The 21257-nt window shown below is 39.8% G+C and overlaps 1 protein-coding gene across 12 annotated transcripts in view; it reads left to right on the top strand.

The window, feature by feature from the left end:
- Positions 1–17106, top strand: part of ZMYND11 (zinc finger MYND-type containing 11) — a 108113-nt gene extending 91007 nt beyond the window's left edge. For 10 of the 12 annotated variants that reach the window (XM_089533541.1, XM_089533534.1, XM_089533537.1 and 7 more), the window contains 8 exons: positions 366–421; positions 1186–1263; positions 2695–2813; positions 6772–6979; positions 9468–9536; positions 11556–11828; positions 12746–12931; positions 14355–17106. In XM_089533541.1, the coding sequence (XP_089389667.1) occupies positions 366–421; positions 1186–1263; positions 2695–2813; positions 6772–6979; positions 9468–9536; positions 11556–11828; positions 12746–12931; positions 14355–14477 (1112 nt within the window). In that variant the 3' untranslated portion in view covers positions 14478–17106. The remainder of the gene's footprint in view (positions 1–365; positions 422–1185; positions 1264–2694; positions 2814–6771; positions 6980–9467; positions 9537–11555; positions 11829–12745; positions 12932–14354) is intronic. The other 2 variants (XM_089533538.1, XM_089533540.1) reach the window with 2 other exon arrangements.
- The last annotated feature ends 4151 nt before the right edge of the window (positions 17107–21257 follow it).

The following is a 21257-nucleotide window of genomic DNA, read 5'->3' as shown; positions in this document are numbered from 1 at the left end:
ACCACTCTGCATGGCAGTCATGTTTGCTGTGCCTGTATGTTGTGTTTCCCAGAATAAAAGGACACAATGCAGAGGCCTAAAGCACTTTTGGCACACACCCAGAAACCCTAATTATATGTAAATACATTGCACATTTAGGAACATGCCTTTCATAATAAACATACTAGCCATGGCAGGTGCAGTTAGCCCAAGCAGTGTTAAGTAGCACTGAGGCAATAGAGTAGAACTCACTAAGTAGTTATTTTAAATATATCCAACTATACCATAAATCCTATGTTGTTTTTTAGTATTTCAAATTAAGAAGCAGTTACTTACTGTTGATGTGTGAACATTTGAAAATACTTAGTTGTGTGTTTTCTTTTCAGCGGACAGCGAGCAAGCTGATATAGCCAGGATGCTTTACAAAGATACCTGCCATGAGGTAAGCAATACCCAGAAATTTACTTCCTGGGCAATATTGTCTGACATAACTACATATCACTTTCCACTGGTTTCATTTGTCTTGTAAGTTGTCCTGGAATTATGGAAAATATTGTGCAGCTCTATATGACTATTAATAGCCTCATGTGAAATGCTCTTGTGTATTTTCAGAATATTTTAAGCTTGAATAGTATTTTGTGTAAATGCAATTTGGATAACTGTTGACTCCAAATCATGCTTTCATTTGTTGATATTGCTATGTTTTAAAAATTCTGCAAACAACAAAAAATGAAAATTATTTTGGGGCAGATTTGAATTCCATTTGAAAGAGGAAGCTGATTAGTTATTGAAAAGAACAAAAATCAGGCATGGAGTTTTAGCTTTCACGTGCTGCATGCACCAATTTAAATCAGAATTGTTTGTTATTATCAGATTCAAAACTTGAAACCACATTCTTAAATGGAAAACCAAGATATGTAAAGGATAATGGTGAAAGTTGTCATATTTGTTTCCATTGTCAAATTATAGGAGTTTGGGAATTCTGTTGTTTATTATTTTGTATTGTTAAAATATTTATTTGAATTAAGTGTAAGTGTTCTAAGATCAATCTGTTGCTTAGTTTATTTTATCAGTATGATTCTGCAAAGACAGAAGCAAGCCTGAAAACCCTATTCATATGTCTTAGCATTTTAAAGTTGCAAGAATAATACTTTTCAGTGTTATAGAGAATAAAATATATCATCTGACACATGTTTCTTTTTATAGCTGGATGAACTTCAGCTTTGCAAGAACTGTTTTTATTTATCAAATGCACGTCCTGACAATTGGTTCTGCTATCCTTGTGTAAGTTTGCTTGTTCGCATAAATCAGTTAAGATGTGATATTCAGTACTTCAAGATATGGTGATGGCCTGTAGCATAGAGGTTGTTTGAAAAAGGTCAGATTCACAGAGGATAGGTCTGTCAGTGGATATCTACTATCATTGCTAAGTGAAATCTCCATGTACAGAAGGCACATGTTTCTAAATACTAGACGCTGGGAGCACACATTGAATGTTCAGCATTCAGATATGCTAGTTTTATGCACATTTCTCAATTCTGACTCTGATCTGGTACCCCTGCAGAGGCTCCTAAATGCACATGAAACATTTGCTATATTGAAAAGAGCAGGATACAGAAAGACTTGTGCCATAGGTACATCCAAAATCTCTGCTGGTAATAAAGAACACTCTACTTATATATACACTAACAAACTGAAGTTCTTTATTTCACTCTAACCCACCCCCAGCCCTCAGACTTGCTGTGCCTGCACATAAGTGATAGAGTATAAATAATACTGTGCCAGCACAGTATCCTAAAATGCAACACTACTGTTGCACTGGTCATACTGTTTAGTATTAGGATTCTTATAATTTCTGTATATAAGTCATAGCCAAACATTATCCTATATAAGTTTCATCTGATTGTGTAGTTGAATGTACCATATATACCCAGCTATAAGGCGACCTCATGTATAAGTCGAGGGCAAGTTTTGGGGCCAAAATTATGGATTTTGATATGACTTGAGGATACGTTGAGGATAAAACGTAAGGGTATGTAACAAAGTATGTAAGGGTTGAAGTTTACTATCTTCATACAGAAATGTTTTATTAAGAGCTTTCTAAGCCTGATTCCTCTTGGCACTTTTTTTAGGTGAAGAATCAAAGAGGCGCCACCACATTTTCCCACTCAAGCATTCAAAAAGGCCAGAAGCAGCATCATGGTGGAAAGAGTAGAGGGGGTTGGTTCTTCTTTTGGGTGTTCCAGGATGAACTAAGCTCTTACCTTTTGCCACTCTAGACAGAGAAGTAAAAGGTTTAAAATATAGAGCACGCCCACATTTTACGCAGGCGCGCCGTACATAGCTTTCAGCATACACTGAAAGTCGTGCTGGAAGAGCCTGTTGCGTGCCTCGGAAGAATTAATGGGGTGTGTGCCTGTGGCGCATGCGTGCGCTGCAGTGCCACCACACACCATGGGCACAAGCCCCATTATTTCCTATGGGGCTTCAGCATAGGCTGATTTCCCTTTATGTGGAGGGATCCAAAATGGATCCCAGCGTAAGGGGAGGGCACAATGTAGTACTTACATTGATCCATAGATAAGTTGACCCAGCTTTTTGGGGTCAAAATTTTGACTAAAATTTTTAGACTTATACATGAGTATATACAGTAATACTTTGGATTGCCAACACCAAAAGTAATTCTGTAATTCTGAGAAACTCTCTAATTTTCAGATACCCAATCACGAGCTGGTTTGGGCTAAAATGAAAGGTTTTGGATTTTGGCCTGCCAAAGTCATGCAGAAGGAGGACAATCAGGTTGACGTTCGCTTTTTTGGCCATCACCACCAAAGGTATTGTCATATATGCGGCTTTGGATAAGTATACCTCATTACCTTAGTCCTAGGTGAATTGACCACAGACCTTGTGGGACATAATGTTTTCACCATTTACGTGGTTTTAGAAAATACATTAGAGACTGAGAAGGGATCCATGAGAGATTCCACTTTCAGAAGTGCCATGGGGATTGTTTGATAATGTCTTTTAGATAAAAGAATGAGAAAGGTCTGCCTGAGTCATTTACCCATAGAGAGGTGTGATTAAAAGAACTGTACTTATAGTTGTGGGACATATTAAGCATGTGCAAACTTACATTCCTGAGAATTTTTATTTATACAAATAAAGTTATCCTCATCTAAGGAACTGTATCACAGTCATATTAATAATGTAATATGTAACATCTTTCATTGTAAATCACAAGCGGTTTAATGTTAAGAGGCAAAGAAAGGGAAGAGAAATGCCCAGAAACAGTGCATAGAGAGGAAACATAGGCCCGTTACAAACAGGCATAAAAGTACAGACTGGGTCCGTACTAGGGTTAGGAAGGGGCGTCACTTCTTGACGCCCCTAACCCTAGTACAGACCGAATCCGTACAAAATGGCGGCGCCCTATGCACACGGGCACCGCCATGACTACGTCACGACCGCGCCGCCTCTAAACAGGGTGGCGCAGTTGTGACGTAGTGGGGCTGCGCGAGGGCGCCTAGGGCGCCCTTTCTGCGGCCCCGGAAGGAGCTCCGTTTCGGAGCTCCTTCCAGCTTTGCGTCGCTGGGCGCAGCCTCCTCCCCGCCACCGCTGGGTGTCCTTGGGGCTTGAAGCCCCAAGGACACCCCTTTCCAGGCCACGGGGAAGCAGCCTTTTGCAGCTTCCCCGCGGCCTGGAAAGCGGCAGATCGGGGCCTCGGAGGCTGCCGTTGTGGCAGCTGAGGCCCCGATCCGGCGGGGAAAAGGCCGGTTACAGGCCACCCCAAATGGGTGGTCTGTAACGCGCCATAGACAACACATCATGTACACTTATTTTTCATGCTAAAGATTTGGACCAAGTGTCAAATAACTATACTTAAGAAGTGTAGGGGAAAATGTATCTGAAAATGAATTGATCCATTCATTATAAAACAAAAATTAAATGGGAAATGTGCTTGTGCGGATGTATGTTCTCTCCTCTCCTTCATTACATAGTTGAATACCAGGCTGAATTGTTAAACTGCAATTTGCAGTGGTATCACAGACCGGGAAACAACAACAACAACAACAAATTTTATTTATATACCGCTTTTCCAAAAAGATTAATCCTGGTCCTTTTCAGTGGCATAGCTACACTGGTATATGGGTTAGCAGTTTCCAGTTCTGTCCTCCTGCCACCATGGCACATGCTCCAAAAAATCCCTTACCTAGATATAACAAAGCTTTATGATGGTGTAAAAGGGTACACAGGTGTATAGTATAAACTATCTCTGCAAACTAGGATTGCAACCATGGTTTGAAACCATAGGCCTAAATCCAGTGTTTGTCCCAGACAGTGTAAAGGACTGGATGCAGATGACTAGACTGAGGCGTAATCCAGACAAGATGGAAGTGCTGCTGTTCATTAGGAAAAACAACGTGGGATTGGGATCACAGCCTGTTCTTGATGGGATTGCTCTCTTCTGAAAGATCAGGTTCTTAGCTTGGGGGTGCTCTTGAACCCAGTGCTGCTTCTACAAAGACAGGTTGCTTCAGTGGCCATTCAGGAATGCCTTTGCCCAGCTTCATCTGGTGTGTCAGCTGCACCATTTCTTGTGGAAGGCATATCTGGCCACAGTGGTTCATGCCTTGGTTGCCTCTCACTTAAACGTCTGTAATGTGCTTTATAGGAGGGTTCGGAAGCTAATGCAGCGGCCAGGTTAGTATCAAGTATGCATTTTAAAGACCATATAACACCAGTTCTGCAGGAATTGCACTGGCTTCCAGCTCAGTTCAAGGTGCCGGTGCCAGTGTTGACCTGCAAGCCATTATTATTATTATTATTATTATTATTATTATTATTATTATTATTATTATCCTGGCCCTCTGTGCAACACAACCAGGGCGGCTTACAAATTAAAACATACCTTCCCATATCCCACAATCCCACCCTCCCTAAAATATGATTAAACAGCTTACAATGTAAAACATAACTTAAAATAATTGACAAAGCAGATCAACAGTAGCAACTGGAGAATTGGGGATAAACAAATTAGGCGGGGTTTTTTTGGTGGCCGGGTAGCTTTTCAGGGAAGGCCTGCTGGGAGAGATCCATCTTAACAGCTTTTTAAAAGCTGTTTAAGGTAGTAATGTGATGGATCTCCTCCGGCAGGCCATTCCATAATCCAGTTGCCAAAAAGGTCCTCTGGGAGGTTGCAGACAATCTAGTTTTTATAGGTTGCAGCAAGTTCCTCCCAGATAGGGTGTCCACTAAAAACCCAGGAAAAAATGTGGAACAAAATCTAGAGCAAATTGTAGGACAACTGCAGGACAAAACTCAGCCCAAAATGTAGGACATTTAAGAAAAATGGGGGACCTTAAATGTCCTACATTTTGGGCTGAGTTTTGTCCTGCAGTTGTCCTTCAGTTTTGGTATAGATTTTGTCCCGGGTTTTAGTGGACAATTATGGCAACCCTACTCCCAGAGGACCTGAGTGCGTGGGGTGGATTATATGGAAGGAGCTGGTCCCAAAGATAGGTTAGACTCAAGCCATTTAAGGATTTAAAGGTGATAACCAACACCTTGTACTGGTCCTGGAAACTGATGGGCAGCCAGTGAAGTGATCTTAGAATCGGTGTAATGTGGTCTCTTCTAGTTGTACCTGAGACCAACCTGGCTGCCATGTTCCGCACTAACTGAAGTTTCCGGACTAAGCACAAGGGTAGCCCCATGTAGAATTCATTACAGAAACTGAGACAATAGGTTACCAGCACGTGCACCATAGTTTCTAGGTCCCTCACTTCCAGGAAAGTGTGCAGCTGGCATATCAGCCGAAACTGATAATGATTAGATATCTGCAAGACCACCTCATCCAATATGGACCTGCCAGAAAATTAAGATCTTCAGAGGAGGCCCTGTTGAGATGTCCTAACATCGCATGAAGTTAGCTTGATGGGTAAATGTAACTGGCTTTCTCTGTAGCAGTGTTAAGCAGTGGAATTCTCTACCCATGTAAGTTAGGCTGCCTTATCTCTTTTAAACTTCCAGTAGGCAAAACAGTGCTTTTCGACATGGCATTCACTGTTTAAAATTGCAGTTTTAACTGTCTCAAAACTGGATTCTGTGATTGTTTTTAAACTGCTTCTAGGAGTTTTAAAAGAGTATTTTAATATGTTTTCCTTTGTGCTGTTTTCATTGGTTTTAATTGGGGTTTTTTGTTTGTTTGTTTTTGTTTTTTGTTTATCCCCTTGAGAGCCCTTGTGGACTGGGAGGTGATATGAAAATACTTTAAATAAATCAATAAATAAACCACTGTGAATCAGTTTCTGTGCCAGAATTTTTTTTAAAATCTGGAATGACCAAGGACTGAACCTAAGAAATGTTTACATGGGAAGCATGTTGTGTATTACTCAACTGTGGTCTCTCCTGCCAGATCCCTGCATTGCGATCGCACGTGGCTTTCTGACCAGTTCAACCTTGTGGGCTGGGCAATTACTTTTTCTTTAGCTTGGCATATGACAAGGTATGGTAGAACAAGGAAACAGCTCCCAATACTACTACAGTTATTCAGAGGAGGGGACAGAATTGCTCCCACCTGAACACTTGAATCAGTTACACGCACTGCTTGAGAATGTTGCAAGGCTGCAAGGACCAAAGCTGAGAGGATATCAAAACTGTGCACATGTGGGAATGCAGAAAAGCATCTTTTGCTATGTTTATAAATAAAACAGGTCTAGCTATTACAATATCTAGGTATACGTAACACCCACTTACATTTTAATTGCAAGTCCTTTAATTTATATGGTACAGGGCCTGGATTCCTTCAGAAAACATTCAAGATATCACAGTTAATATACACAGACTGCATGTAAAACGCAGCATGGGTTGGAAAAAAGCGTGTGATGAGCTAGAATTGCACCAGCGTTTCCTTCGGGATGGCAGATTCTGGAAATCAAAGAATGAGGATAAAGGAGAGGAAGAAGCAGAGTCCAGCATCTCTTCCACTAGCAATGATCAGGTAAATTCTCCTAGATAGTCAGGCTTTCTGGTAAGGCTGACTTGCAATGGTCTTACAGATACCCAAGCTTGTAATTAGTTCTACCTTCTTACTGTCAGAGCTGTACAGTGGTCCCTCCACATTTTCTGGGGTTAGGGGAGAAGGCTCCCCATGAATGTGGAAAAACCTCAAATAAAAAAAAAACTATTCTTTTTACCTGAGAGAACACCTCTCTTTGAATCTCCAGGTCCTCCAGTGCAACTTTGTGGTCAACACTTGCCATAGGTTGAACATTGAATCATGCTGGAGGGCCTACAAATGCCTAGAGAAGTGTTTTCTCTAGGAATGTCCAGGTTCTCCAGCACAATTCTATGGTCAACTTCTGGCAGAGTTGAGCTAGAGGACCTAGAGATTCCTAGAAAGACTATCAAAATGTAGCCATGTTAGTCTGTAGAATCAGTATGTAGAGAGATCTTGTAGCACCTTTGAGACTAACAGAAAGAAAGTTATTCTTTCTTTCAGTTAGTCTCAAAGGTACTACCAGATCTCTCCACACTACAGTGAATATATTAATCAAAACTGCAGATAATCAAAGCCGCAAAAGTCAAAGCTGCAAATGTGGAGGGCCAACTGTATTTATTTCCATTTGGAGTAAATAGACAAATTCTGCAAGAGATTTTGTGCATACTTTGTAGTCAGAATATACAAAGATAAATTTAAAATTTGGCAAGTCTTTGCTAGTTTTTTGGTATGTCATACTGTTTCTGAGATCCTAATTTTCAAAGAATTTGAACAGTCTGAGCAAGAAATGGAAAGAAAAACACGTAGAGAGATTGAGGCCACAAGTTTCAAAATAGTACATCTAAAGCAGGGCTGGACAATTGTGGAAGGAACGGAGGCTATTTTTCACCCATACACCTGTTCCAGGAACTGCACTGTTATGCCCGTGTCTTCCAGATACTACTGAAAGACTATCACCATCATCCCATTGTAAAGGAAAGAAAAAAGAACAGTTGTTCTGGCCGTTTCAGCTCCTGTATCATTTCACCCCTTTCTTTTGCTCCTGCCTCATTCCACTGCTTTTTTCTGGAATTTCACCAAGGACTAGAAACTTTTTTTCATATAGAAAGCTATCCTCATCTATTTGTCATGACATGTTGCCAGATTCTCTACTTACATGCTAATACTGCAGTGAATATATTGCACTGCTGATGAATAATGGTGTTCAGACTTGCTTCTCCATCAACAGATTGTATTTTTTTAAAGTGTATGTGAATTTGCTGTTTATATAAGGACAGTTGTGTCTATTTTAGAGCCTTGGAATGTTGTTTTAAATTTTATAATACTCTGTGCTAACGTTCCTCATTATTTTACAAGCAATATGTTAAAGACACATTACTTTTAGATTTTTTTTCATTAAAAATAAGCCTTTAAAAGTAGGGGGTAATGCCAACCCAGTGACCATTTTAAAAGCAGCATTTTAGTAGTACATATCTACCCACACACTGTCCTGCCCACCCATCAAATTAATGTGTTAGTGTTAATGCTGAAATATGGAGAAGGTCTTCATGATCCTCTCTCAAAGTAATATTTTATTTATTATTTGTAGTGCATTACTTCCAAGCTCTGTTCCATTGCAGTAATTGTGACCAGATTTTTAAAGTTGCTGCAGTCATGGAAATAGCAGCAGCAATCCTGTGTAAAAAGCAAGAGTAAATTCAAGTTTCCCGATGTGGCCTTACATTAGATCCAGAGTATGCTGGACACATGGAGGAAATAAGAACCAGTTTTTTGTGTGATCTAGTCTTTAGATAAAAAAAAATCAGGGAATGGTCATGTTTATATCACATCTGTAGAGTGAGTTTGACCAAGAATGTCACAGCATTCTCAATGTTGTATTCAGGATTATGGATAATTATACATACCCTACATTGTTAATACTGCTTTAAAGGCAAATAAATGTTGCTTGGAACATTCTCTTTTGGTTTTGGTTTTAAATCTCTTATTCCAACTTCTTAGTTTGTAATCTTTCTCTTATGGGATTCAGATGTCTTCTGTGGTTTAGATCTTTTGAACTCTTGGTGCTGTGAATGAGTGTAAGTCTTTAAAATGTCAGTAGTTTCTACTCTTTCCAAGAGAGTATGATAGAGGAAGTTTGCATAGACATGGGTTTTTGCAGGTGCTCTAACAACTCGTATGGTTCTTTAATAGGTAAGATGGTGTCATACTGAGATCTGTTAACATTCCTAAAGCTCATATACGTTTATTGGGCTAGCATTTTGTCCTTCTCAGGGCCTTAGAAGTCAGGCATTGTATTTAGTATATTCTATACCATTTTGTATTTGGAAAGAAATTTGCATTTTTAGTTGAATTTTTAAAATAATCTGTTTAACATTTATTCACTTTTTTGGGGGGGGAAACTAAATAGGCATCACCTATTGGCAATTCTGGACTAGTATTTTATGGCATTTGGATTAATGCTATATTATTTCTTCACCAATATCCATAGCTAAAGGTTACTCAGGAACCAAGAGCAAAGAAAGGAAGACGTAATCAAAGTGTGGAACCCAAAAAGGAAGTAAGGAACAGCATTATATTTGATATATGCACTTGATAAGGCAGAAATAAATCACAACTGGCATCCATTTTTTCATATCATTCACTTCACTTCATGTTTTGTTATTACTGAGTATGTGAATGTTGGAGAAGTGATGGCCATTTCTACAAGAGTGCATTTGAATTTGTTGGCATTAACAGCTGAGCAACATTATAGGAAAATCTTACTTTGTCTTGTGTATTGACTACCATCTTCAATTTGAATTTTTAAAAATATTTTTAAATCACCTCTATGTAAATTAAACATCCTATGTAGATAAACTTGTTAACATTTCATTAGGGACCGACTGTAAAAAGGAACTAATGTTTTGTCTGTTACTTAACTCCGGTACAGATGGGCAGGAAGGGACAGCAAGACGCTGCCTCTTTCTGCCCCGGATCGTTGCCTCGACAATCGCACGGGTGCGGCAACAATCCGCTCCAAAAAGGAGCTGCGAAACACAGCTCCTTTCCATGCCGCTGCCAAGGCGCCTTTAGCACCCTGAAGCAGTACGGTGACGTCCTTGTGCACCGCCCCATTTGTACGTGTGCACAAGGCACGTCATCGGTATGTGTGCGCCCAAAATGGTGTTGGGAGAGTGTGGAGTGTGCGGACACTCTGCTCTCCCAAGCCCTAATTTCTCCCCAGGCTGCCACAAAGTGGCAGTCTGTACTGGGCCTTAGATACCAGAAAGGGGGAAAATCCATTCTGTGGGCAGGTGTGCATATAATTCTAGCTATAAACCCACAGCTTTCAGCATATGCTGAAAGCCACTCCGGAAGAAGGGTGAACATGCCCCGGAAAGGATAATGGTGTGTGTGCCTGCACAAGCCCCATTCATTTAAATGGGGCTTGAGCATACGCGAAATTCCCATTATGTGGGGAGGTCCGAAACGGATCCCCCAGGTAAAGGAAGGGCAGACTGTAATTTTAAACTGTTGTTAAGATAGCCATGGACTCATGCACTTCCTCCTTACTTCTCTTGTGTGACTCTCCTTGCTTCCCTTTTTTGCCTTAATTGTGGTTCAGCATTATATTTGTACCATGTCCAACCAGGGTTCCCATCTTAACCCGAAAATGAAATTAGTTGTGGAATTGGGGAGTGAGAAGTAAGACTATAGAAGCTTATTCCTTATCTCCTAAACATTTTTAACAAGTTGGAAATGTTTTTGTATGTAATGAGTTGTACAGTAATATGCATTTATAAATTATCTGCTAATTACTACATTTGACTAAACCCTCAAGCAGTTTATTAATTCCGATCAATCAAAGTGAAAGATACCTAGCTTTCCATTCTGCAGGATGATGATGATGATGGTCCTTATTATTACTGCACAATATATCTGAGAAACCTAATGCATTTTTCTATACAAAGGCTCAAATCCTATTGTTACTTCTGACTAGAGAAAACATATTAAATCAATGGAATTTACCTGCAGGTTCATTCACAGTTCAACTGTTGATTGAGTGACTCTGTTCTTATTGGAACAGAGTGACTGCTCTTATTGGAACTACCCCAAAGGATTCCAGCCAATGGCTTTCTTCCCATCCTATCCAGCAGTTGAACACCACTGGCATAGACTCATAGAATCATAGAATTGGAAGAGACCACAAGGACCATCCAGTCCAACCCCCTGCCATGCAGGAACTCTCAATCAAAGCATACTCTGCAAAGCATAGTCTTCCATGATGATCTTTCATTACTATAATAATAGATTGTGGTATTGGCATGAATTCTCTTGCTAGTCCTAAATAAAATAGACCTATTGAATCAATGGAATTTTCCTACAGTGTTACCATTTAACAATTGATTAAATGTGTCTTCTCTGTTTGGGATTCACCAATAGTATTTCAGCTATTCTAATTTAAAGTGACAGTCCAAGGGTATATCTGTACCTAATTTATATATGGTTTTAATGTATTCCATTATCCCTCAAGCTTAGGTGACTGGGGCTATCTTAACTGCCCATAATGATCAATAATTTTGTTGGTTATTTTTAGGAACCAGAGCCTGAAACCGAAGCTGTGAGTTCAAGCCAGGAAATCCCCGCAATGCCTCAGCCTATTGAAAAGGTTTCAGTCTCAACACAGACCAAGAAGTTAAGTGCCTGTTCTCCAAAAATGCTGCATCGGAGCACCCAGACCAATAATGATGGAGTATGTCAAAATATGTGCCACGACAAATACACCAAAATCTTCAGTGATTTCAAAGAAAGAATCAAGGCTGATCATAAGCGGGAGACTGAAAGGGTTATGCGAGAAGCTATTGAGAAGGTAATTGATTATGAACAATGGTTTGGCCACAAAGGCTTGAAGTCTTAGTGGAGCTAACTCACTGAATTTTACACCACCATCATTTTTCTCCCCACTTCAGAAGATGGTCACTGTTCCGCATACAAGTGACCACCTCTGGAACACTTGGCAGGAAACTTGCAGGTCTGCTGCAAGGGTCTTGAGTCCTGTTGGCCTGATCTTTATAGAGGGGGACACAGAAAAGAATACCACATTTAGAGAGATTTGGCATACAAGGTGAACCTTTGAGCTAGAAGGACCTCTGGTTTAAATATTGCTTTAGCTATGTGACCTTAGACAAATCTTCATTCCCCCACCCCAAAATATATAAGAAACCATGTCCTGACTTCAATGCCTGCTAAAATAATTTCCTGAATTGCTGTGAATGTATAGCTATAATATTGATGATGGTGGTGGTGGTCAGAATTCTATTGGGCAGCTACTAACGCATAACCTAGAATTATTTTAATCTGGAGCAATGCACGCAGTGGCAGATACATTCAGAATGCTGAAAGTATAGTAGTATGTCCACCTGCCTTCCAATTTTCACAGATCGGTTGTACATTTGAAGTACAGCTGAACTGTACCTTTATCACAGTGTCAGCACAGACTGAGGAAATTTCTGAGTTTTAGTTCAGACTGATCTCTATAAGCCACATGGTGAGCCACATGACCAGTGCCTGTTACTCCAGATGGAAGCCTAGGTGCAAGGTGAGAGCTGGAGGCTTCATTTCAATCTAGATGGGTGCGTCCTGAGTTAAGGGAATGGTATGGGTCAGTTCCATAATTGACATCAACTGATAAAGTGGCTGTTACTTCTAAAAATATATTCTGTATTGTGATTTTGAGAAGAAGACAATGAAAACATTATGCTCATTCAGCTGCTTATTTTATCCCAGCTGCGTACAGAAATGGAGGAGGAAAAAAGACAGGCCGTAAACAAAGCTGTTGCAAATATGCAGACTGAGTGTGACAGAAAGACAAAGCAGGTAAAGGAGAAGTGTAAAGAAGAATTTTTAGAAGAAGTGAAAAAGCTAGCCAGCCAGCACAAACAACTGATTTCCCAGACCAAGAAGAAGCAGTGGGTAAGTCGGGCTTGTTACAGATCACTAACCTTGTATGTGATGACTATCCTTGATATAATACAGATAGAATATTTCACAATATTTGAAAAATGGTCCAGAAGACTGATGAGAAGAATCCTGAACTTACCATATTATTCACAGTTTGGGACTTATTGTGCACAAAATTCACAATTGGTGGTTTTACTCGAAAAAAGTTGCCCAGTTACAGCACATCAACCAACAACCAATGATTTGCTCTTTGCTTCTTTTGCTTTTATGCTGCATGGCTTCTTTTGCTGCATTTGTTCCTTTGCTTAACTCCTGTTTCTAAAGTTTAATCTTGATGCTGCCTGCCATTTGGTGTGTGTAGGGATAGTGAATCAAGAGAAAGGCAAAGTAAAAATATTTAAATAGCAGAACCTTGTACCCCCTAAGGCTTTTCTGTGTCAGATTAGGGTGGAACAGGTTTGACCTCAACCTGTGAATGGACATTGTCTAAGGAGATTATCAGATGGGGGATGGGATGTCCTTTCCCTGTATTTATAGTGCGATCACAAAAAGATTGTCATATGACATTGCACTTATCATGTCAATGCCCTATCATTAAACTGTGATTAACCACAATCGCGTGACTTTCATGTGACATCGTTCTTACCTGTCATTGTCCCATCATTGAAGTGGAATTGTCCCGTCCTTGCCCTTCATTATGTATTACTGGAAGAACGTGTTAATGCAATTCCATTTCACTGACAGTTTAATGACAAGATCAGCATGAATGTGTGAATGTCTGTGACGCAATCGCTGTCACAGACAGGATAAGGACAAGCTTCACTCCCATCCCCTATTTGATAATCTCCATAGTCACACACATGCTTGTCTTTCACCTACAGACTGACATGTGTGAGTGAGTCACTACTGATCAGACCCTAAATCCAAATCTGATGCCCTCCCTAAAGAGAGTTCTGTTCTTGAAGGTACCAATTTATACATATACAGTAGCTCAAGTCCTCAAATGATGTGTTGTAAAGTTGTGAGAGACAACATGATGTAGTGGTATGAGTGCTGGACTATAACTCTGGAGACCAGCGTTTGATTCCCAGCTGGGCCATGAAACCCACTGGGTGACTTTGGGCAAGTCACATACTTTCAGCCTCAAGGGAATTCAAAGGCAAACCTCCTCTGATCAATTCTTACCAGGAAAACCCCATGGCCTTAGGTCACCATATGTCAGAAATGACTTGAAGGTACTCAAAAGCAACAACAAAGCTATATCTTGACTGATTATCACGAGATGGAGCGGATGGTATTGTTTCAAGACCTGCAGCATGAAGCAGAATCTGGGGCAAGAAGAAGAAAGCCATAAGAGCAATAATAAGCAATAGAAGAGCAGACAAGGTGTGTGCGATTAGAATGTCATACTGTTTTTTTTCCTTTCATGTCCCAGTGCTACAACTGTGAAGAGGAGGCCATGTATCACTGCTGCTGGAACACTTCGTATTGCTCCATCAAGTGTCAGCAGGAACACTGGCATGCTGAGCACAAGCGCACCTGCCGCCGAAAAAGATGAAAGATCCCTTGCCCTTCGAAGGGGCTGCCCTGACTGTGTGATCCTCAGACGCAGCAGGTTTTGAGCATTTTGTTCATTTGTTTCTAATGTTTTGTTTCCAAGGGGTCAGAATTATTTAGAGTTTGTTCTTTGTATCTTCCCCTCCCCCTTTTCCTTTTCTTTTTTTGCACCAGCCTTTAAAACACTTTTTTGTAAAGAACTTTTTGCACAGTTAAATTTCTGTCTTGTGTTTTAATGCTCCTCTCAAATTGTCTGCCTCCCTCCCCTCCCCCCCCCCCATTTTTTTTGTCAGTAAGGCAGTTTGAATCTCAGTTGGAGCACATTACATTTTGGTCAGTTTTAACCTGGGAAATTTGTATTGTTTTCAGCAAATTTAAAAAAATATATGAAAGCAACGTTTTTAGGTTTCGTAGAGACAGAGAACTATAATAACAGGAACATTTTAAGATCTGAGTATCAGAAGTTTAAAACTGTTCAGAGAAGAAAAAGAAAAACATACTACCTGGACATAAAACTTACCTGTTAATTGTAAGAGCTGGTTTTGTTCAGCTTAATTTACTCTTAAAAGGCATTATCTATTGGTTTGTACCACTGGGTATACTATTGAATTTTGGGAACAGGGTTGACACAGCAGGTACTAGTCCTGCATATTTTTTTCTTCATTTCCCCCCCAATTGTATTTGTTCCACACTCCCCCCCCCCCCCCCCCATATATAGCTTTTATAACAAAGATGTTAGCTTTGATCTTATTGCTTAAGAATCACAGGGGACTGGGTAGCCTTTTGCTGAGCCAGATCTTAAGAAAAAAATATTTAAATTTTAAATTTAAATTTTTGCACATTTCAACCTTCTAAAGTGAATGCTTATAAAAAGAAAGCCAAAAACAACACCAACAACCCAGATTTGCATTTAGTCATATATATGGAGCAGTGAGGATAAAACGTAAGAGGAAAAGACACTTAAAACTCCCCCCTGTAGCAACCACAAAATCCCCACTATATGAAATGTCATTTAATTGATCTTTAATCTACATTGCTTATTCAGTGATAAATTAATTTGGGGGATAGGGCAGAGCACTTAAGTTTCACAAAAGCAGTTATGTCTGTAATATTGGTTATTGCCATCTCTATACTTAGAATGAAGAATAATGCATGTTAATTTTCCTGTATTAAAGATGCTGTGATTTGTAAAAAGTCTGTCTTTTGCAGAATGTCTGGATAAAGAAGCGTTCCCATAGGAATGGATCGATAGTTGAAAACTGATTTCCCTCCTTCTTTTGTTTATTTTATGTATAGGTATATATATATAAATTGCATCCATGTTCAGAGACAATTTTTTAATAATAGGTGTAAAGGTTATTTAACCAACTTTCTTCTTTTAAAGCTTCTCATCATTTTAGGGTTCTTTCAAAAAAAGTGGTCTTAGACTCAATCAATGCCCAGTAATCACCTAGCAAATTTTTTTGAGTTAGAAGCATAATTTGTAAATATTTATTTAGATCTTGGATATTTATTGAAAGCGAAGACACAATGAAATAATGGAAACAGAAGAACTGAGAGAGAATGCTTTCTTTATTTTCTGTTTCCTCTGGATTTTATCAGGGTCAGTATGAAGATTAAGCTCATATCAAGCCTTTTGTGATCTGTCAGTACAACCCAAATGATAAACATACTACAGAATGAAATAGATGCTACCAGATAGTTTTGAAAGTGATGTTCCAGAATTCAGACCTCATAGTCTGAATTTAAAATGGACACAGTAGAAAGATGGTAACATCGTTCCCAATGAAGAAATCTTTGCACACATGAATATGCACATAGATCTCATACAAGTACACATTGCCTGCTCATTTTGGTGGGAAAAATATATTTACACAGGCAACTAAAAGTACGTGTGAATTTGTTTCCTCCACTGACATGTATGGGGCAAGTATTACCAATAGGGTAACTCTATACAAGCATTACACAAGCTTTTGTACCCAGAAAAGGATGTTAGATTAGTGAGAGTATCTACTAACATTACTTAATGACCTGATATCTTAAGAGAATTGAGTAACTTTCTTTGCTATGCTGTGAAGGAAGCTATCACCACTACTGCAAATACAACAAAATAATATTGTTTTTACAGTTTAAAAAAAAAACACAACAAAACCTTCGGTCCAACCCTATAAAAGCAAGTTTTTGTGAAAACACTTTTTTTAATTGTAAAATCATTCCAAGATATCTAATATTTAACTGATAGCTGCATGAAAGTAAGATTCGTGTTCCTTTGACCTTTTTTTTTTTTGTCTCTGTTGACACGGTTGCACATTTTCAAGTTACTACAGTGTGAAAACTGTGTGTTTTTTGTAAAAATTGACAAAAGGATAACAAAAAAATTGTGGCCTGGTTTTGTATAAGTTTTAGGGGAAATATCATTGTTTTAGGAATCCTGATTTTAAAAATATTTTTCCTGCAAATCATAAAGCTATATTAAAGTGTTGAGCTTGGCCACTATGCACATTGTAATTTACTCATTGTGGCTGTCCAGTTCTATGATGCATTCTGGCATTTTGTAAGCTGCTCTGACTAGCAATATATAGAGTCATTAAATGTGTTAACATTGGTTAATAAATGTATTTGAAAAGGCAGCAACAGTTATCTCTTTTGTGTACTCTTGCACACTAACATTGACTTCATGAGCACTGTTAACATATTATTTATTATTATTTATTTTATTGTATTTCCCGCCTTTCTTCCTGGAGGGTCCCAAGGTGGCTCATAGATAAAACCTTTAAAATTGTTATAAAATTCAAACAATTAAAATGTCTATATATAAAATCACATAAAAATATTCATAATATAAAATATAAGATAAAATCACATAAAATATACATGAGTTAAAACAGATTAAAACCCCGCCTGCTCCATAAAACCACCCTGCTGTGCATTATGTATAGAGCGCCTGCTGGCATAAAAATGTTTTACATGGCAGCGAAAGGCCATCAGGAGGGGGCCAGTCTAGCCTCCCGAGGAAGGGCATTTCACAGGATGGGAGTAGCCACAGAGAAGGCTCTCCTTCGTGTCCTCACCATGCAAGCCTGTGGTCTTGATGGGACTGAGAGAAAGCCTTCTCGTGCAGATCTTAGAGCTCTTGCAGGTTCATATGGGCAGGTTTCTCAAATAGTCTGGACCCAAGCCATTGTACAAACATGATCATCTGCTGAGACATAGACCAGCATTCTTATTGACGGACACTTAACTAAATATTCTTTCCTGGCCTGACCCCCCAAATTTGACAAAAAAGTCATTCACCTGTGCATCAGTCGCCAGCAAAATAGCCCTCCTTCTCCTTATGCAGTTGATGCCCACTAAACTAGGTTGGGGGTAGCGATTAAATAGCAGTTGAGAATATGGAAAAGTTACAGATGAGTAAATCTAGGTAACTGTTATGCACAGTGGTCCCTTGGCTTACGCGGGGGCTTCATTCCAGACTCCCCCCCCCTGCGGAAGCCAAAAAATGCATAAGCTCAAGTCCCATTAGATTGAATGGGGCTCATGCTCGCGATATGGTAGAGTGCGTGCGCTGTGGGCATGCACGCCATTCACTTTCTCGTGAATGCACGGCTTCTGCAAAAGCTGGACACCACGTATGGGGTGCCCACCTATAGCACGGATGCACCGTAGTTACGTATACCGAACATAAGTCTTGCTAAACTCAGTAGGATGTAATCCACAATAAGTACATGTATAAGTACATGCAGACAATTTATATCTCACCTTTCTTCCAATATGGGACCCTGGGAGATTTCATATGCTGTCACTATTGTTCTGTTCCCACTGAAGTGGATTCAGGCTCCTGCGGCATTCATTGCAATTAGTATGGGTTAGCCTGGACACTTTATAGTCCTGTAGCAGAGCTAGTCAGAGCTGGTCCTAGCTTTTTCTCACTGATCTCCTAGTTCAGTCTATGGCAACATCTGGCTATCTGTTGCAGCACCACAGGTCCTGTCAGCCCCAGCCAACATGTATAATAATAACAGTAATAATAATCATCATCATTTATTATTTATATGCTGCCCAATCACTGGGAATCCAGGCGGCGTAGTGGTGAGAGAGGATGGAAGTTATAGTCTAACAAACTCTAGAGACATAGATCCAATCTTCCCTGAACCTATCTGACGTGGACAAGGGATGGAGAAAAAAAACAAAAGAAAAATATAATAATGTAGTTCATAACGATACTGCTGAAGTTAATTATGGGTGACTTGTGAACTTGGTGCCTCACCACCACCACCATTTCATTGGCTACTACTTGGGCTTGTAATAGTCATAGGCTAGATCCAGTTAGCTTGTGATGGAGTAGAAATCTTCACCAGCATAGTTTAATTGTCTGGGAGCAGAGTGTGATATGGGTGTGTTATCAGTGTCCAGGAGGTTCTGGAGTGCACTTCTGTCCCCCAGTCACAGATTGGCTATAGAGATGCACCCAGACCTTTTCTGGCTGCCCTTGCAACTTGTAGAAGAAGCAGCAGCTTTTGCCATCAGTGTATGGCCTGAATGCTCAAGGGCAGTCAGAACATGTCTAGGGATGCACCCCCAGCCAATGGTTGCCAGAGAGCTGAAACTGTGCCCCAGAGCCCTCTGGCTGCTGTTACACTTTGTGAAAGGAGGAACTGAATACCTCCTCTGGCACTGCTTCAAAAAGGTACACAACATGTCACCAACAGATTCTAACTGCACTTGGACCTTGTTTTCTACTGACCCTGGAAATAATGAGAATATCCTTCCATGGTTCTCAATTTAACCCCTGCATATTTTCTACCATCTGTCCCTGTTTTGTAACCAAGGGCAGACTGCTGCAGGAGCAATGAGTGCCCCACTGAGAGTAAGTCATCACAAGTAAATTAATATTTCCCTGTCCATAGAATAGACCGTCTGTAGTTGGAATTTCACTCTTTACTATGACTGTAATTAACCTCTATTATTTATTTATTATGCTTGTATACTGCCTTGTATAGTGCCATTCCCTTTTGGGCTAACAGTAACCATGTGAAATAGGTGGATTGAGTAACTGGGACTGGCCCAAGTTTATTCAGTAAGATTAATAGCTAAGTTAAACCTCCCATACTGATCTCCCATCTTGATACTTTTACCCTCGCTGGCAAGTTTCACTATGTTTCCTTTAGATGGTGCACAATCCCAAGCTCTGGATTTTTTCTTTCCTGTTCCTGAGGGGATCATATCCTCCCAATGTGTCTCGGATTTGCTTACAGTAGTTTTAGATTCCTCTGCCAATTTTAGCTCAGTGGAATGAATGAATTGACATATGGGATCCCTATATAGCCACATGTGCTTACCAAATGCGTAGAAGTCTCAGAATCAGAAATAAGCCGGACATCTTTATGCCAAGGAAATTTAGTTGATGAAGGAAAAATGCTTAATATGTGTGGATAATCTTTTTTAAAAAAAATTCTGAAGTTTTAATAGATTTGAGATTACATTGCTGTGAAAAAAATCTGTTCTGTGTTTTTAGATTGTTTTCAAGACACTTAAATACTCTACTCACCCAATCTAAGAGGTTATTTCACTAGAATTTTAAAATGATGAGCTAGTACTTTTAGGAATGTATTCTCTTCACTCATCTGGATAGAAGGGCTGCTATTTGAACTTTGATGCCACTAAAATCAGTGGGTGCTGTGAGTTCATACTGGAACTAATGGGACATAAGTCTTCACTAAGTTCAACTAATTTAACCTGGATCCAGGCTAGGAAATTTCTGATGTTTCATTGTTAATAAACATGCCCATTAAGTAATCTAAAATGGGGTAGTATAACTGTTAACACGTTTGCAGGGTGTGTGCAAAACAAACCAGCCAAAGCAGTAATAATAACAATTTGCCACTCTTTCATGGCATCTAGAATGTCTGCTAAGTTTTGTACATATGACCTTACACTGGCCCCTTGAAAACAGTTAGTGGCAAACAGTTTGAGAAGGATGATTTATGTATATGTATCGGTGGTGGGCAATTTCTTAGAGGACACATTTTGGCCCGGAGAACACATCCCAAAGTGTAACGGGGCCAGAAATGCAATTGATAATATGGAAACAGAGGAAGCCAGAAAGCCACTTCAATTTTTGGGGTTGTTTGCCTTTTAAAAATGGAGACAAGGGTGAATCTTGTGTTAAACTCAAACAACTACGGCAGAAAAATACAATGGCTGAGATCCTACATTGGGATGCGTATGCAAATCACGTAGCTACTTCAGTGTAGCTACATCTCTTGATGCTATCCTCTGAACATTCATCTGGTAAGTAGTGCAGCCCCCACCCCCGACGGCCTTTCCATGTTGTTGAAGAGTGGGGAGGATGAGTAGGAAGGCATCCAGCTATTTTCCTGTAGCTGGATGCACTGTAAGAGGTAGCCACAGGGAACTTTGGGGTCCTCAGGAGGTCCCTGTTGATGACCTTGCAGTGCATATGTATATGTAGCGCAGTGTATATTCCAATACAGGTATTCTAAAATATATATAAAAAATCTGACATCCAAAACACTTCTGGTTCCAAGCATTTTGGATAAGGGAGATTCAACCTGTATTAATGTGTTGAAATACAGTGGGCCCTTCATATCTGCTGAGGTTTGGTTCCAGGACCCAAAGGTGTTTGGATGTGTTTAAGCAGAGGCTGGATGCCCATCTGTCAGGGATGCTTTTATTTAGATTTCCTGCATGGCAGGGGGTTGGACTGGATGGCTCTTGTGGTCTCTTCCAACTCTATGATTCTATGACCCCTGTGGATACC

The sequence above is a fragment of the Sceloporus occidentalis genome, unplaced genomic scaffold (assembly GCF_023333645.1).
Source record: "Sceloporus occidentalis isolate IW3139 unplaced genomic scaffold, rSceOcc1.0.p SCAF_7, whole genome shotgun sequence".
NCBI lineage: Eukaryota > Metazoa > Chordata > Lepidosauria > Squamata > Phrynosomatidae > Sceloporus > Sceloporus occidentalis.
The sequence above is the reverse complement of the archived record's forward strand: the minus strand, read 5'-3'. Positions and strand labels throughout refer to the sequence as shown.